This window comes from Schistocerca gregaria, chromosome 3 (assembly GCF_023897955.1).
Source record: "Schistocerca gregaria isolate iqSchGreg1 chromosome 3, iqSchGreg1.2, whole genome shotgun sequence".
Lineage (NCBI taxonomy): Eukaryota > Metazoa > Arthropoda > Insecta > Orthoptera > Acrididae > Schistocerca > Schistocerca gregaria.
This window is the reverse complement of record NC_064922.1, coordinates 335,290,041-335,309,603: the sequence shown is the minus strand read 5'-3', so window position 1 is coordinate 335,309,603 and position 19,563 is coordinate 335,290,041. Positions and strand designations below refer to the sequence as shown.

General features: G+C 43.0%; 1 protein-coding gene across 1 annotated transcript in view; it reads left to right on the top strand.

Moving 5' to 3' along the window:
* The window catches only part of LOC126355361 (testis-specific serine/threonine-protein kinase 3-like), a 72,199-nt gene that overhangs the window by 15,021 nt on the left and 37,615 nt on the right, over window positions 1-19,563 (top strand). Inside the window, exon 2 of the mRNA XM_050005655.1 lies at window positions 2,355-2,501. Coding sequence (XP_049861612.1) covers window positions 2,355-2,501 — 147 coding nt within the window. The remainder of the gene's footprint in view (window positions 1-2,354; window positions 2,502-19,563) is intronic.

Below are 19,563 nucleotides of genomic sequence, written 5' to 3'. Positions count from 1 at the left end.
GACAGGTACAAAGGCACGCGCGTTGACACGTCCAGAGCATTTAAAGGGCTAATGACTGCAGTCTCAGGCGACTGAGGCCACACTGCGAGCAGCACTGGTGCATGATGAGAGTGGCGACTGGGTGGGGGTAAGGAGGTGGCTTCGGCAGGGAGGGGGAGGCACTGTAGGGTAGGCATGGTGGACAGTGACGTGCTGTTGTGGAGCGCGGAGGGACGGGCTGGGAACAGGTTAGGGCAGCTATATGCAGTCTGGAGATTAGATGGACCTCTCTGCTCCCTCCGTCTAATCTTCCGACTGCACACAGCTGCCCTACCCTCTTTCCAGCTCACCCCACGGCGCTCCCCAACAGCATGTCACTGTCTGCCACGCCTACCCTACTGTGCCTCCCCCTCCCCACCCCAGCCTCCTCCTTACCCCCACCCAGTCGCCACTCCCATCATGCACTGGTGCTGCCGCTCGCAGTGTCGCCTCAGTTGCCTGAGACTGCAGTCATGTGTGTGTGAGTTGTGTTTGCACGAGTGTGTATGTGTGTGTTTCTCGACTAATCCTGACGAAGGCCTTCTGGCCGAATGCTATATTTGTGACAGTCTTTTTGTTGTACATATCTGTGACTCAGCATCTCCGCTGTATGGTGAGCAGCAGCTTTCCTTTTCATGATATTGTAACTTGGTTCTACATCTACATCTACATGCTTACTCCACAATTCACACTTAAATGCCTGGCAGAGGGTTCATACTAATTCTCTTCCATCCCACTCTCGAATGGTGCGTGGGAAAAAGGAACACCTAAATCTTTCCATTCGAGCTCCGATTTCTCTTATTTTATTATGATGATCTCTTCTCTCTACGTAGGTGGGTGTCAACAAAATATTTTCGCATTCTGAAGCGAAAGTTGGTGATTGAAATTTCGTAAATACATCTCGCTGCAAAGAAAACTGCCTTCGTTTCACTGACTGCCATCCCAACTCACATACCATATCACTGCCCTTCTTTGCACTTTTTCGATGTCCTCCATCAATCCTACCTGGTAAGGATCCCACACCGCACAGCAGTATTCCAGCAGAGGACGGACAAGTGTAATGTAGGCTGTCTCGTTAGTAGGTTTTTCGCATCTTCTAAGTGTTCTGCGAACAAACTGCAGTCTTTGTTTCGCCCTCCCCACAATATTATCTACGTGGTCTTTCATACCGTATAACCAAAATTTATCGGATTTTCTTTAGTACCCATGTGGATGAACTGACACTTTTCTTTGTCAAGAGCCAATTGCCACTTTTCGCAGCATACACAAATTATCTCTAGATAATTTTGTAATTCGAATTGATAGTCTGATGATTTTACTAGACGTTAAATTACAGCGTCATCTGCAAACAATCTAAGGGGGCTACTCAGATTATCACCTAGATCATTTATGTAAATCAGAAACAGCAGAGGGACTATGACACTACCTTGCCGAACACCAGATATCACTTGTGTTCTACTCCATGATTTACCATCTATCACTCTCTGAGAGGAAATCACGAATCCAGTCGCTCAACTGTGACGATACTCCATATGCACGCAATTTCATTAATAGTCGCTTGTGAGGAATGGTATCAAAAGCATTCTGGAAATTTAGGAATATGGAATCGATTTGAGATCCCTTGTCTACATCTACATCAACATCTACATCCATACTCCGCAAGCCACCTGACGGTGTGGGGCGGAGGGTACCTTGAGTACCTCTAACGGTTCTCCCTTCTATTCCAGTCTCGTATTGTTCGTGGAAAGAAGGATTGTCGGTATGGCTCTGTGTGGGCTCTAATCTCTCTGATTTTATCCTCGTGGTCTCTTCGCGAGATATACGTCGGAGGGAGCAATATACTGCTTGACTCCTCAATGAAGGTATGTTCTCGAAACTTCAACAAAAGCCTGTACCGAGCTTCTGAGCGTCTCTCCTGCAGGGTATTCCACTGGAGTTTATCTATTATCTCCATAACTCTTTTGCAATTACTAAATGACGACTAATGTCGACGACACTCATTACTTCCTGGGAATAAAGAGCTAGCTGTGTTGCACAAGAACGATATTTTCTGAATCTATGTTGCTTGTGTATCAATAAGTCATTTTCTTCAAGGACATTCATGATGTTAGAGTACAGTATACTCTCCAAAATCCTACTGCAAATTGAAGTCGGTGATACGGGTCTGTAATTCAATGGGTTTCTCCCACTTGCTTTCTTGAATATTGGTATGACCTGTGCTATATTGTATTTTTTGGAATTTCAGCTTGAAGAAACATTGGAATTTCAGAAAAGTGTTTTGATGAAACAAAGCCGCCAGCCTGGTACAGCTTCTGAACACGGGTGGGTGTCCTCAGGAACTGCAGAAGGTGCTGCAGCAGCGCGGCTTCCGGCTGGGTCGCACCATCGGCGGCGGCTCGTACAGCAAGGTGCGCACCGCTTGGTTTCGCAGGCCCAGGGGCAGACCCCTGCGGTGCGCCTGCAAGCAGCTGGACTGTCGCCAGGTACGTCTCTCTGCCGGCGACGAGTCAAACTGTGGGGGTGAGTCACTTACTATCTACACTTCTGCTCTAATCGTCTTTGGCTGCCAGTACAGCTTATTGTTCTCATCGCTTGTGGCAAGTTTCAGAGTTGTCACTCTGTTCGCTTCGTGCTTTCGTGAAGTGAACATAGCTGCTCCACTCTCCATTAGGACGAGTGATGAGCGAAGTTCAGCGGTCCGTTTATTTGTCAAAAAAATGTTCAAATGTCTGTGAAACCGTATGGGACTTAACTGCTAAGGTCATCAGTCCCTAAGCTTACACACTACTTAACCTAAATTATCCTACGGACAAACACACACACCCATGCCGAAGGGAGGACTCGAACCTCCGCCGGGACCAGCCGCACAGTCCATGCCTGCAGCACCTTAGAACGCTCAGCTAATCGTGCGTGGCGTTTATTTGTGGTCCGAAGGTGTGCTAGTGCCTGCAGTCCACAGAAGACTACCAGCACAGAAGACTGGGAGGGGAGGGGGGAAGTGTGAAGAAACCAAAAGCAGTCAGATTGGCTTGACAGACAAGGAAAGAACATCAAATCCAGTCTTATCCACTGCTGATGCTAAAACTGAGCAACTCTGTAATTTTCTTTTGGAAGCCAACAAGTGACTGTTGATGGAATGCCAAACCTTAAGTGAATTATAGTGATGATTCTGCTTATGGACATCATCCATAACAGACTCAACTTTCATTAAGTCTGTGCAACATGAATCCAGAAACTAGGTGCAATCGCAAGAGAATCTGTCGGTCGTGCTAATGAAAGGGCAATGTTTTTGAAACGAATCATCACTGGAGACGGAACATGGGTTCACCACTTTGAGTTAGTGACAAAATGTCAGACGGCCGTTGTGGACGAGCGGTTCTAGGCGCTTCAGTCCGGAACCGCGCTGCTGTTACGGTCACAGGTTCGAGTCCTGCCTCGGGCATGGGTGTGTGTGATGTCCTTAGGTTAGTTAGGTTTAAGTAGTTTTAAGTGTAGGAGACTGATGACCTCAGATGTTAAGTCCCATAGTGCTCAGAGCCATTTGAACAAAATGGCAGGGCATGGGATGGAAATACCCCAGATATGTAGTCAAAAAGAAATTAAGACTCAACTCGCTACAGGAAAAGTGACGTTAACAGATTTTTTTGGGTCCGCAACGGCGAGTTCTGGAACATTACCTGGAAAAGGCATCAACCGTAAACAGTCAATATTTTGAATTGAATTGAATTTTATTTGATCCTGTAAGATTACATTGTGTACAGCAAATGTACGTGTAATATAGGACATTACAGAGATATGCTTTGCCACTAATCGAGGCTTTCATTTCGAAGCAATTGTCGAGATCTATTGACAAATGGCGTCCACACATGACTATCCAAACCTTTCAAAAGCTTTAGAATAAGCATTTCGAGGAGCTGAAGCTTCATGCAGACAGTTCTGATTTCTCCCCATCGAGTTTTCGTGCGTCTGGTCCAACTTAAATGGCTTCAGAGGCCGTCGATTGAGCTCCGCTAAAGTTTATCAGTAGAAGACGTATAAAGTTTATAAATAAATCCTCATCATGTTATAGCACTGTACTTGTAAAGATCCGTCTTAGTCACAAAGGGTATATAATTTACAATTACCGGTTTCGGCTACTGCCATATTCAGAACTGTTACAAACAGAAAAACAACAGCGTGACAAACCAACTGCCGCGCGGGGTTAGCCGAGCGGTCTCGGGCGCTGCAGTCATGGACTGTGCGGCTGGTCCCGGCGGAGGTTCGAGTCCTCCCTCGCGTGTGTGTGTGTGTGTGTGTGTGTGTTTGTCCTTAGGATAACTTAGGTTAAGTAGTGTGTAACCTTAGGGACTGATGACCTTAACAGTTAAGTCCCATAAGATTTCACACACATTTGAACTTTTTTTTTGGCAAACCAGCTTCAATTAGTTGAAACTAAATGTACAAAAGGCCAAGGAATACAGAAGAAATAACAGTAAAAACAATAACGTGTCTAACAGCCATGCAAATCAGTCATACTTTCCACAAAAAATTCTGATGTAAGTATTAACGTCAGCAACTACACATCTAGGTACATAGTAAGTGCTGGTGATGGCCTGGGGACATTCTGCATTTATAGAATTAACTGTACTCAATACAGGGCAGTAATGCTAAAGAACTGTATGGTCAATATTTAAAATGAAATATGCATAGTTATTCATTAAAAATATTTCATATAGCAAAATAAGCGTCTGACAATAAATCATAAACTGACATGCAACACGTGGAAATAAAATCCATATTTAAAATCACATAAAATGTATAAAGAGTAATGATTTAGATTTAGCTACAGCTAACTGAATTTAGCTTGTCACACCACTGTTTCTCTGCGTGTAAAAGGTCTGAAGATCGCAGTGGGCGAAGGTAGTAATTGTGAATTGTATAACGTATGTATTGAAGAAAGACTTTAACAAGTGAACTTTGGTGAAGCGGTGAGGAAGCAGGGCCTATGTGGTGTGCTGCTCGTCCAAAAAACTATTTTTTTCCGAGAGTATTGGAAAGTTTGTGCAATGATGGATCAAATGCGTCAAAATCAGGGTGACTATAATGACAGATGATGTAATTGTAACTGTTGTACAATTGTTGTAATAAATTAGAAAAAAATGCTTGCTCAGTCACTCTTTGGCTTACCATCATACAAGGCTTCAGCATTCCAGTTCTAGCTACGTAGTAATTTTTGGAAATTTGTGGTAAAGGGCCAAACTGCTTAGGTCATTGGTCCCTAGGCTTACACACTACTTAAACTAACTTACGCTAAGGACGACACACACACCCATGCCCGAGGGAGGACTCGAACCTCCGCCCCGGGGAGCCGCGCGAATCGTGGCAAGGGCGCCTCAGACCGCGCGCCTAACTTAACTACATAGTATTATCATGCTCCTACAAAAGAGAACACTGTTCATGTTGGAGAGCTATGTGTGGTGTAGCACTGATAGAATGTGGTCATGTCTCTGCCATAGGTGACGTACTTCTTGGCAGTGTGAATCGTTTATTGCAGAAACAGAACTTCTCTATTTATTGATACTATATGAGTTACTTATATTTTCTCATAGAAGCAATGCCTGCAGTTTTATGTAGAAAGAACATGTCTACCATATATCACTGGCCTACAGACTGGATGTAAAACTTCAGTTCAGTTTGGAAACGACACTTACAACGGAGAGGTGCTGTTTCTACCCTAAATGTGTGCGTGAGATATCAGCAGAGGAAGCGTTCTATGCAGGCATCTCATCATTAATGTAGTTAAATTCACAACATGAGAGGCAGTACGGCAAAATTTTAGATATATCATGCGAGGGAGGCTAAGAAATGTCTGGATTAAGTTTGCTGTTTTATCTTAGGCGACATTAATGGTGAGTTAACAAGTTCTACCAAGTGCCAACATATACACACATCAAAAAAGTTTTGCATCACTTCGGTTCCCAGAGTTCCCGAACCTGTATGGGAAATTGGAATAGAGATCAACAGAAACATCATTTCCGCCCTTTTTATTACTCATGAAAGCCATACATACAGCGAGACCTTCAGCGGTGGTGGTCCAGATTGCTGTACACTCCAATACCTCTAATACTCGGTAGCACGTCCTCTTGCATTGATGTATGCCTGTATTCGTCGTAGTATACTATCCACAAGTTCATCAAGACACTGTTGGTCCAGATTGTCCCTATCCTCAACGGAGGTTCGGCGTAGATCCCTCCGAGTGGTTGGTGGGTCACGTCGTCCATAGACTGCCCTTTTCAATCTATCCCAGGCATGTTCGATAGGGTTCATGTCTGGAGAACATGCTGGCCACTCTAGTCGAGCGATGTCGTTATCCTGAAGGAAGTCATTCACGAGATGTGCACGATGGGGGCGCGAATTGTCGTCCACGAAGACAAACGGATCTCCAATATGCTGCCGATATGGTTGCACTATCGGTCGGAGGATAACATTCACGTATCGTGCAGCTGTCACGGCGCCTTCCATGACCACCAGCGGCGTACGTCGGCCCCACATAATGCTACCCCAAAACAGCAGGGAGCCTCCACCTTGCTGCACTCGCTGGACGGTGTGCCTAAGGCGTTCAGCCTGACCGGGTTGCCTCCAAATACGTATTCGACGATTGTCTGGTTGAAGGCACATGCGACACTCATCGGAGAAGAGAACGTGATGCCAATCCTGAGCGGTCCGTTCGACATGTTGTTGGCCCCATCTGTACCGTGCTGCATGGTGTCGTGGTTGCAAAGATGGACTTCGCCATAGACGTCGGGAGTGAAGCTGCGCATCATGCAGCCTATTGTGCACAGTTTGAGTCGTAACACGACGTCCTGTGGCTGCACGAAAAGCATTGTTCAACATGACAGCGTTGCTGTCAGGGTTCCTCCGAGCCATAATCCATAGGTAGCGGTCATCCACTGCAGGAGTAGCCTTGAGTAGCCTAAGCGAGACATGTTATCGACAATTCCTGTCTCTCTGTATCTCCTCCATGTCCGAACAACATCGCTTTGGTTGACTCCGAGATGCCTGGACACTTCCCTTATTGATAGCCCTTCCTGGCACAAAGTATCAATGCGGACGCTATCGAACCGCGGTATTGACCGTCTAGGCATGGTTGAACTACAGACAACACGAGCCGTGTATCTCCTTCCAGGTGGAATGGCTGGAAGTGATCGGCTGTCGGACCCTCTCCGTCTAATAGACGCTTCTCGTGCATGCTTGTTTACATCTTTGGGCGGGTTTAGTGACATCTCTGGTCGGTCAAAGGGACTGTGTCTGTGATACAATATCCACAGTCAACGCCTATCTGTAGGAGTTCTGGGAATCGGGGTGATTCAATTTCTTTCTTTTTTCTTTTTTTTAAGTGTATAGTTTCCTATGCATGTCGCAGTCAGAACAAAAGTAACATTGTTGTTAGATTTTTCCAAACCCTCATCACTATTTGCAGATTACAAAATGTACAGCGTTATTTTCCCGTGCGTAGGCAATCTTTCATGCCGTGTGATCGTGCTTTTGGTGTTATAAAGAGGAAGAGTTACACTCCAGCCAGAATCTATTACCTGTGTGAATTATTAGTAGCTTCGAACTAGAACAACTAACTTACTGTTAAAATGGTACATACAGCAGACATTTTTGATATTCACAATTGGTGGCCAAAATAATTCAAGACATCTGTACTTTCGGTGAAGTCTATGGAAAGAAGAGTGAAAAAAGATGAAAAAGAAACGTTTTATGTAAGTTGAATTTATGGTGTTTTAATGTGAAGAGGATCATGTAAGAGGAAAGAATTTCATTCATGGACTGGCTTTTCATAAGTTTAAACTGCTGCTTTCTGCTATCAGCCGTCCATTGTTGCATTGTCTCCTGCTTACTCACACGGCTGGGTGAAATAAATGAGAAGAACCTGACATAAATAAATCGCAGCCGCAAGTAGCAACAGAGTATGTGACTGTTATAATGAACTCTACCTACACCGTCCACAACAGCTAGTGAAAAAATATGTTGATAAATCTCCATACATAGATATAAGGCATAATTTTTTATATTCTCCTTCTTTAAGTATCTTCACGACATTACAGAAACGTAGTAAAACTGTTTCCTTTTTCTTGCAAACAACATGTTCTGCGTCGAAATTTGTGAATCATAAACAATAGTAATCTTTTTTTGTTACAAAGACCCATGGCATAGAAGAACGGGTCCTATAATCTGTTATCAATTTAAAACTTTTCTGTAGTAGAAGTAAAGTTTCGAAGTTTGTTAGTGCAGACTATTAAAACCTATTTACGGCTTTTAGTTTTCTAAGTTATTACTATTTATTTCAGAAACAGCAGTTCTCGGTCACTTAAAAAAAATTGGAGGCTTTTGCATTGATTTCATGTTGCCGAACAGGTTGTAAAAATCAGATTTTACTCTGCAGTGGAGTATGCGCTGATATGAAACTTCCTGGCAGATTAAAACTGTGTTCCAGAGCGAGACTCGAACTCAGGACCTTTGTATTTCGCGGGCAAATTCTCTGAGCTACCCGAGCACGACTCACGACCCCTTCTCACAGCTTCAAGTCTGTCACTACCTCGTCTCCTGCCTTCCAAACTTTACAGAAGCTCTTCTGCGAACCAGAAGAGCTTCTGTGAAGTTTTGAAAGTAGGAGACGAGGTAGTGACAGACTTGAAGCTGTGAGAAGGGGTCGTGAATCGTGCTCGGGTAGCTCAGATGGTAGAGCACATTCCCGCGAAACGCAAAGTTCCCGAGTTTGAGTCTCAGTCCGGCACACTGTTTTAATCAGCCAGGAAGTGCGCTCAACAGTAGGAAAAAAATTAATTTAATTAAATTAAAAAATCCATGGCTTTCGTCAGTAGATTATTCGTTACAGAATGTTATTTTCATTTCCTGGGTAATATCGTTGAGTGGAGTATTGTTTCAGAAATATACGATTCCCTGGTGAAAGAAAGTTTCCCGATTCGTTAGTGTACCAACACGGACTGTCCAAAATGTGGGGTACCACTCATAGCCATGTAGCTTAGTCTCTTAAGAGGAGAGATCGTGAAAAAGTCCTCACTAATAGGGATTTTAGACGACTGTCATGCCATGTCGATGACAAAAGAAAGCAACGTACTGTAGCAAAAAACGTAGCTAAACTTTCAGGGACACATTTCTCACGTATAGGAGGATTTATTTATTTATTTAGCGTATGGCTCATAACATCACAATAAAAATTACAGAAACAACACGATTAAAAAAAAGAATCACATATGTATAAACAGAGCAATAAATAACAGTTTGTATATAAGGACACCGCCAATTGTAAATTTACACTCACAGAAGAGCAATCACAAGCAGACGTCCAGCTTAGATAAAAAATAGTCGATTGCCTCTTGGGTCGCCATTAGGAAATCCTGTGGGTCACCCTCATATGCCCTTAGTGGGCATTCCTGCACGATGTGTTTGACCGTCTGTCTCTCAGCGCCACAGCCGCAAGTGGCCGAAGGAAGTTTACCCCATCTGTGTAAGGAGTCGGCGCATCTCCCACAGTTGGTTCTGATGCGATTAAGAGTTGACCAAACTTTGCGAGGGCAATCAAATCCTTTTGGTTTACTAAAGATGCATGGCATACTGTGGCAGTTTATTGCTGTTCTGCTCTCCCATTCCTCTTTCCATCGGTCATTTATTTTAAAGTTGGTTAGGTGCAGAGCCTGTGCGATCTTTAGTGGAGGGTGCCTAGACCGGAGTCGGTTTCCTCGGATGTCGTGAGTATCTTCATGGACTTGTAACTGAGGGTTGGTCACGATTTTTTGAAATTCTCTAACCAGAGCGTGTTCTCGGCGCAGGTTAGGAGGGGCTATGTCACTGAGAACGGGCAGCCACACTGTAGGAGTTGGCCTGATTGTGCCTCATATAATACGCAGTGTTGCATTACGTTGGATATCTACCATGTGTGTGTGTTTGGTGTTGAGCCACACTGGGGCACAGTATTCTGCCACTGGATACACCAAGCCAAGTGCTGATGATCTTAAGGTAGATGCTGTGGAGCCCCAAGTGGTGCCACAGAGCTCCTGCAATATGTTGTTGCGTGTTTTAAGTTTCGCTGCAGTTTTCGTCAGCCGTTCTTTGAATGTTAGTGTCCTATCTAGGGTAACCCCAAGGTACTTTGGGTGTTTGTAGTGATTTAGTAATTTCCCGTCTAGATAGACTTGTAGTTCTCCGTTGGCCATTTTGTTGTTCAAATGGAAGGCAGATACTTCCGTCTTTGTAGCACTAGGTTGTTGCCTCCATTTTCTAAAGTACTTGCTGAGAATCCCTAGGTCACTCGTAAGGATATCTTCGGCAGTTTCTATATTTCTGTGGGCTGTTGCTAGAGCCCAGTCGTCAGCATAACCAAATTTGCGCGATCTGGTTGCAGGCATGTCAGCGACGTAAAGGCTGAAAAGAAGGGGCGCAAGGACAGAACCTTGTGGGAGTCCATTATTGAGTTTCATCTGTTTACTTCTCTCATTCTCCATTATTACTTGGAAGGTTCTATTTGACAACATATCAGCAATGAGGTTGGTTATCTTCTTGCAGGGGACGGCACAGATTAATTTGTACATGAGCCCCTGTTTCCAAACTGTATCATAGGCTGCTGTTAGGTCTATGAATGCTGCAGCTACTTTATGTTTTTTCTGGAACCCCGCCTCTATATATGTTAAAGGACCCGTGCAATGGACTCAGAATATTCATCAGATATTCGCATCGAGGAGGTTACCAATGCCCTGAAGAAAGTTAAATCAGGCAAAGCTCCGGGTTTCGATGGTATGGGAGGAAAAATTTGTTATATGGACATACACTCCTGGAAACTGAAATAAGAACACCGTGAATTCATTGTCCCAGGAAGGGGAAACTTTATTGACACATTCCTGGGGTCAGATACATCACATGATCACACTGACAGAACCACAGGCACATAGACACAGGAAACAGAGCATACACAATGTCGGCACTAGTACAGTGTATATCCACCTTTCGCAGCAATGCAGGCTGCTATTCTCCCATGGAGACGATCGTAGAGATGCTGGATGTAGTCCTCTGGAACGGCTTGCCATGCCATTTCCACCTGGCGCCTCAGTTGGACCAGCGTTCGTGCTGGACGTGCAGACCGCGTGAGACGACGCTTCATCCAGTCCCAAACATGCTCAATGGGGGACAGATCCGGAGATCTTGCTGGCCAGGGTAGTTGACTTACACCTTCTAGAGCACGTTGGGTGGCACGGGATACATGCGGACGTGCATTGTCCTGTTGGAACAGCAAGTTCCCTTGCCGGTCTAGGAATGGTAGAACGATGGGTTCGATGACGGTTTGGAAGTACCGTGCACTATTCAGTGTCCCCTCGACGATCACCAGAGGTGTACGGCCAGTGTAGGAGATCGCTCCCCACACCATGATGCCGGGTGTTGGCCCTGTGTGCCTCGGTCGTATGCAGTCCTGATTGTGGCGCTCACCTGCACGGCGCCAAACACGCATACGACCATCATTGGCACCAAGGCAGAAGCGACTCTCATCGTTGAAGACGACACGTCTCCATTCGTCCCTCCATTCACGCCTGTCGCGACACCACTGGAGGCGGGCTGCACGATGTTGGGGCGTGAGCGGAAGACGGCCTAACGGTGTGCGGGACTGTAGCCCAGCTTCATGGAGACGGTTGCGAATGGTCCTCGCCGATACCCCAGGAGCAACAGTGTCCCTAATTTGCTGGGAAGTGGCGGTGCGGTCCCCTACGGCACTGCGTAGGATCCTACGGTCTTGGCGTGCATCCGTGCGTCGCTGCGGTCCGGTCCCAGGTCGACGGGCACGTGCACCTTCCGCCGACCACTGGCGACAACATCGATGTACTGTGGAGACCTCATGCCCCACGTGTTGAGCAATTCGGCGGTACGTCCACCCGGCCTCCCACTTGCCCACTATACGCCCTCGCTCAAAGTCCGTCAACTGCACATACGGTTCACATCCACGCTGTCGCGGCATGCTACCAGTGTTAAAGACTGCGATGGAGCTCCGTATGACACGCAAACTGGCTGACACTGACGGCGGCGGTGCACAAATGCTGCGCAGCTAGCGCCATTCGACGGCCAACACCGCGGTTTCTGGTGTGTCCGCTGTGCCGTGAGTGTGATCATTGCTTGTACAGCCCTCTCGCAGTGTCCGGAGCAAGTATGGTGGGTCTGACACACCGGTGTCAACGTGTTCTTTTTTCCATTTACAGGAGTGTAGATCTGGAAATAATTACTTACATATGGCCGTGGACTGTCGCCTGATATTAACTGCACATTAACAGAGGAGAAAAATCACAAGCTGTCAATTTTTTTTAACCTGGCAAGATAAGGGCCACGTGGCCCTCTCTAACGTCTAACCAAGCATTCTTCATACTTTACATCACATTAATTACGATAAACATGCTACAAACTGTATCTAACGAGGAATACAACATTCAGCAATTGCACTATAGTCGGCATAATCACCTGAGAGAATCAGCAACTGTTTAGATAATTGAGATAATTCTTATTTATTGTTCCGTCACAACTGCGCGTTTTTAATTAGATGACATGTTTCGATCACTTTGGGTCATCTTCAGATCTACGTAGTTGCGTCGGCAACCTGTCTCGTTTATTCAGAAACACATATCAGAGTGTGTTCTGAGTACACAAGACCGGTTCCGACGCAACTACTGAGATCTGAAGATAATTCGAAGTGATTGAAACATGTAATCTAATTTTAAAAATGCACTATTTAGTTGGAAATCGGTATAGCGCAGCAAAAATACAGCGTACGGTTTTGTTCATGAGAAGAACAGCAATAAATAAAAATTACAGGAAGGTTGCCAGCAACAGAGGACATGAGAAAAAGGATGGAAGAAGGAAGGAAAAAGAAATCTGATAAAGCACAGTTGAAGAGGATAGCTGAAAACAAGGTAATCTGGATGGCTGATGTGCTCCATCTTAAAAGCAACAATGCATCGATTTCTGCACTGGGTTCCAAAAGGTAGACGGCTACAAAGAAAAGAGTTTGTGGGCGTTTTTGTTTTATGGATGGTTACAGCTAAGATATTAGGCAAGTAACCTTGCGTTTTGATTACGATGAGATGAAAGGTATTTAATCTCTGATGCGAGGTATTGGCTGCATGTGCACTGAGAAGCCAATAAAATAGCCATAGCGTATGGTAGTCACGTAACTTGTCTGCACTCAACCAAACAAAATTGGGTGTATGAAGCACTGACTTGGAAAAAAGACAAATACTGCAGATTTATCGCACACAAGCATTCAAGGTTAGATTAGACCAGCTAGTAAAAAGAATTAAAGTCGGATGGCATGGTCAGCTGGAAGACCCATTAGCGGTGAGACCCCAAAGGGCAAGGTCAACCACCTAATGGGAACCGTTTTTCCTGTCCTTCGTGCACACTGCCACCTTTCCTATGTGAAGTGTGTTAAGTGCATATGTTATATGTAGATGGCTCTAGTGAGTGTGTATGTAGCGTAGTGTCATGTATGTGTTGGTTGATGATAATGAGAAAAGTTAGAGGGTGAAATCCAGTGCCGACTCCTCTGGAATAGCCGAGATTAACGTTCCCATTCGGCAGACGGGTCACCATCAACAGTGTAACTTGCCCTCACACCATGAGGGACTGCCAAGAGGCTCTGAATTTAATCCAGCACGTTGATGCAAGGTCTGGTGATCAGGAACTCTATGCCTCCACCGCTCCTCCTCTTTACCAGAAAGGCAATGGGAAAGTTGCCTACAGTGCATGGCGTACTCACACAATTACCCAGCCGTGCATCGGCCACGCCCGATGTTGCATAGTTTTGGTGATCGGATGGGAAGAGTGGTGTATTCAACCAGGGAAGTCCTTTGATGACCCTCTAGGCACCAGTTTTCGCACTGGGCGCACCATATGGGATTACGTCGCAAGAATGAGGTTTGATAGAACAAGTAATTGCACAAGTTTATGTTTCAGGTCCTCTGGGATTATGTTCCGAAACTTTTTGTTGGTTGACCACACTCACCATCCTCGCACTTGTTCAAACACAACATCCATGGCATCAGTCTGGAATGAAACGATTTTTGATCACGTAGAGGGAATATGGAGTTTTTATGCTGAGATTTCTTTTCACAGTATCGTTTACCTTTTCCCAGAACCTGCCTTTAAGGTGCGGTTCAATTGTAACGAAATACCCATAGTGGCAAAGGTCCAGGTTGGAATCCTTGTCAGGCTAACAATTTTAATCTGACTAGTAGTTTCAAGGTCTGGTGTATTAAAGCGAGGGAAAAGTAAAAAAAGAAATAAGCTAATAACTTAAAAAATGTTGATGCTTTACGTAATACTGTTGCAATTACAACAATGTATTCTCGTACACGTCATGAGAATAAATTAATCAAATTCAAAGGTTCCATTTTATTGACTACGTGTGCTTGGGCTTAAGATCAAAGCATATTTGCAATTCACAGGGTATTACTAATTATTAGAACTAATTATTTATGCTTAACTGGTCGAAAATTAACGTTCTACTTTTCTGATTCTTGTAAAATTCCTGAGTTCCAAAAATTTACATTCGACTACCATAATACTGCCGTGCGCAGCCAGTCTCAGACTCCAACAATTAACGCTGCTACTCTTATAATACCACTGCCATGCTGCAGAGTTGCTGTTGCATAATATGTAAAGTCGCTAGCCGGTGTTAAAAAATCCGCTAGATATGTAAAATAACGGTCACTAAAAATCTGCTTGATGTCGCTAAACTTTCTTAAGGGTAAAGATACGTCGGCGGGCGGGGGGGGGGGGGGGGGGGGGGGGAATTATTATATTTATTTTCAGCTCTTTGGTATTGCCAGACAATAATGTACTACAACGCCTACAACATATTTTTAATGGTCCTATTTTGCTTTTATTCCAGCAATATTTTAGAGCTTGGTATGAAACACTACAAATCACATTAATTTATTGATAAATGGTACTGAAAGTTTATTATTTTCAACAGCAAAATTAGTCTAATGTATGCACAGTTAGAAAAATATGAAAAAAATTAAATTTGTAAACGAAGCCATTAAATGTTCCACTCAATCGAAATTATTCGTGTCTCAAGCTTCCGATCTGAAAAGACAAAATGTAAAGTATGCTTTTAGCTATTAAAATTCTGTAGTTGTAACTATGTGCATGAGATTATTAATAAAATAAAATACATACACTGTGACATTTTGAACGTGTTACATTGAAAGCCCAAATAATGTAACTACTCATAACTCCAACTTTTTATCATGAGACAAACCCTGAAATCGCGGAAAAAATCGGCTGTTTCAAATAGAAAGACCAATGCCACTAAAAAAAATATTGAATAGCTATTTTTTTGCGATTTCACGGCTGGTCCCATAGCAGAAGTTGCTCGAAATGATGAGTAACTTCGATTCGACTTTTGGTGCAACCTGTCACGATGTATATATTACGGTGCACTTTCATGAAAGAAAATATAATTATTAGCTGAATGCTTTTACCTAAATTTCAAAATCATGTAAGAGGTCTCCAGGTTCATCAATTGCGTGAACTGAAGAAGAAGTTGAAACCTCTCCAGTTTCTCTTGGTCTTCCTTTGCCGACTTGGTTAATAACAACTTCTGGGAGATCGTAAGTCGAGCAACTCATGTTTTTAATCTTGAGTTGCTTTCTGATGAGAAGAAGAGAATTTGCAGTTTGATCAGAATGTCTGTTCCGAAGCTTATTTTTCACAGTATTCATGGAGCTAAACATCCTTTCTACTTTGGCGTTTGAATGTGGTAAAGACAGAATAGCAATAGCGAAATCACTTAAATCCTTGAAGGTGTTTATTCCAATCGCATTTTTATATTCGGCTACTTTAGCCCAAAAGGTAATAGTGTCCCCGTTTAGCGCATTCCAATCATTGAAGTGAATAGTTTGTCACTGCTGCAATATTTTGTCAATTTTTTCGTCAGGGTATCCCATTTCCTTTACAAGATTAGTTAATGACGTGTTTTTTTGATTGTTTGAAAGTTTCTTCCTCACTCAAGAGTGTCATTTTTTCTAAAGCTTTTTAGTTGGCTTGAAGTCTTTTTTTGGATTTCTTCTCCTAACTTTATGTTAAAATCAATACACAGATTTTTTTTATTCCTGCAATGCTAACATTATGATTTACTGGAAGCTTCTGCACATGTGACTCAAAAAGATATCCGAGGTAGGGGACGGGATTAAGGTGATTTCTTATTTTGAGATCTATGTAATCTTGGTCGGTTGTTGCTGCTGTCAGCAACAGAATTCTTTGGCAGACTGAACGTAGCAAAGCAATCAAACAACTTCATAGTTTTACAGGGTTTGCTTTTTCACTCTCAAAGATTTTGATTGTCTGTTGCACCTCACCAAAAATTGTTTCCAAAAGGTACATACAGAGTCGATTCTGTTCATCTGAATACATATTGCAAAACATCTCCGCTGTGAACGATTGATCTTTAGCAGTCTTAAAATTCAATTTTAATTCGTCCCACTGGGATAAAATTCTTGCTACAGCCGATTCGATAGATAGCCATCGTGTGTCACACGTTCGGTATTTTTAACGGTGCATCACCGCAATTAATTAGCTCAAAAATATTTTTATACTCAAAATGGCGCTTTGACGAGTGTGGGAACCAGGTGTAGGTTTCACGGACCAGAAACTCTATGTTTCGTGGCAAAGTGGTTTCTGATGCGTGCGTTACTGCCAACTGTTCAAATCTGTGTAAAATCTTATGGAACTTAACTGCTAAGGTCATCAGTCCCTGAGCTTACACACTACTTAACCTAAATTATCCTAATGGCAAACACACACACACACACACACACACACACACACACACACACACACACACACACATGCCCGAGGCAGGACTCGAACCTCCGCCAGGGCTCTGCCAACTGTAATGAGTGACATACACAAGGTATCAAAATGAGATGTGGAAGACTGTGTTGCGTTTTCAGAATTGTATACACGTTGTGGCTGGAACCAGTCATAACAGCTGCATTATCGATTCCTATTGCAATTAAATTTTGTAGTTTGAGGCCCTCAGCTTTTAAACACTGTAAAAGTTCCTATACCATTCCAAGGCATCAGAACTCTCCAGGGGCTGCAAAGCTAAAAACGCAGACACTACTTTTTTATTTATACTGAAATATCTTACGACGATCCCGAGATATTTCCTGATGCTTACATCTGATGATGCATCTATAATAATAAACTATATTTTTGGTCACCTATGTCACTTATAAGTTCCTTTTTGAAATGAGGTGCTAGAATACAATTTATTAGCTCCGTACATTTGGTTCTATGTTATTTCGTGTCGTTTATTGATTTCGAATCCTTAAAGCATTTTTTACACACGTCAGTCAAGTGATCAATGTTGGAAATTGAGCTATGTTCAGCAATGTACAACGCTAACGTACACTCAGCTCTTGCACATGAATTACAAGTTTTCACTGGTTCAGCAGAAAATGTCAGTTGCTTATTTTGAGAAATTAGTTCATATTTTGCTCTATATTTTTTGGTTTCCAAATGCTTTTTCAAATCGTTAATTTTTACATACATTTCAGACTGACAATAGCTACAATAGGCTTTAGTTGAGTTACCTGGCACAGGCTTCAACCAATGTTTGCACTCCATGCAGTTTTCCCACTCTTTTCAATAGCTCTGGCTGTAGACCTTTCTTTTAGGCGTCACTTCCATGATTTTTTTATAACTGCATTAATTCCACACAACTACTATCGTTACACAATCAAAACCGATAATTTGTAAACAACTGCAAGAACTAACGACACCGCAACACATCGATACAACTAAAATGAATGTGACATTCCAACATTCCAGTTCCAATACAGTATTCTTGTTCTCACTCATTGTTGAGTCACGAAGCTCCTACAGTTTTTCTGCAGGTTCGCTACTGCAGTGCTGCCAAGCGGCTGTTTGTATAAACGCTGTGAAACGATTGTGCTTTTTGTAAGTGAAGTGCAGAAAGTACATTCAAAATAAAAATGCGGTCGTATTTCGAACTTCTTATGGCACTATAAATTGCAGCAGCGTTCAAAACTATCACTTTTTCGATTTAGAAAGAATGCTGTGAGGACTGTGAATAATTGTTATAGGAATTTTAAAAAATGCCCATTTTAACGTACTTACATTTTGGCTTGCGAGAAAATATTGACATTTTCTATTCACTCGTTTGGCATCAGAACTTTGACACTTACCGAGACTGGCAAAAATCTCATTATCATCTTTTCATTATGTTACAACTGTGTAAATGGCTGACCGTTTCGCGGATACAAATAAGCTTGTCAGTTGACAACTTTTCCAATCTGTACCTATTAATATACTAGTATTTGGTTTCATACTTCAGTTTCATTAAAAAAGAAAAGTAAACACGGCTGTGCATTTTTGCTCTAGATTAAGGAAGTATGTGGATCTTTTTGTACATAATTAAGATAGCTGTGTATCAGTTTCCGAGAAAAATGTTAAAATTAGCAGATCGTAAGAAAGTTCATGACAGCAAGGAAGCGTTTTGAATCGCAATCGGCCGGCCGGTGTAGCCGTGCGGTTCTAAGCATAGCCGGCACGGTAGCTCAGCGTGTTCGGTCAGAGGGTTACGCGCCCTCTGTAATAAAAAAACTGAGTCAATCGATCAAAAACGAACATAAATGGATGTCTTACGACGTCCGCCCTGACCAGATGAAGCGAACAAAATGAGATTTTTTTTTAAAAAAAGAAGCGCTTCAGTTTGAAACCGCGTGACCGCTACGGTCGCAGGTTCGCATCCTGCCTCGGGCATGGATGTATATGATGTCCTTAGGTTAGTTAGAATTAAGTAGTTCTAAGTTCTAGGGGACTGATGACCCCAGAAGTTAAGTCCCATAGTGCTCAGAACCATTTTTTTTTGAATCGCAATTGACTACATTAAGCGCGTATAAACGAAGAGTTAATTAAAGTCTCTAGCGCATACTGGTGGTGTAAAAGTATTTTGCGGTACAATATGCATGCGTTGAGTTTTTCTCCATAGAGTAATCTTTTATTTTCCGCCTCCACAAGGGGAATTAGGGAAGAGAAAATTAGCACAACACTGAGGATGTCCATCGCCATCGCCGAAAGTGACCGAGTTTTAACACCGACTCATATGCAAAAGATTTAAAAGGTAACTTAGGCTTGACTGCCTAAAAAGTCGCTAAAATTTTTTTCCCGCTAAAGCCACAATTTTTCCCGCTAAAAGTTCATAAAATCCGCTAGTTCTAGCGACTTTGTCGCTAGAAAGGCAACACTGCCATGCTGTCACAGCCACTGCCAGATATATATATCATTACAACAATGTCAACAGTATTAGGCACAATATTGTGATTAACTTAACAGTTACGAAAGACATATACGAACTTACGAAGTTACGCATAACATAAACATACCGTAGTATTTACGATTCGTTTCATTAAATACACATGCTTTCTGTTCCAAAATTTATATCTTGAAGATTTTTAACAAATATTATTACTAAAC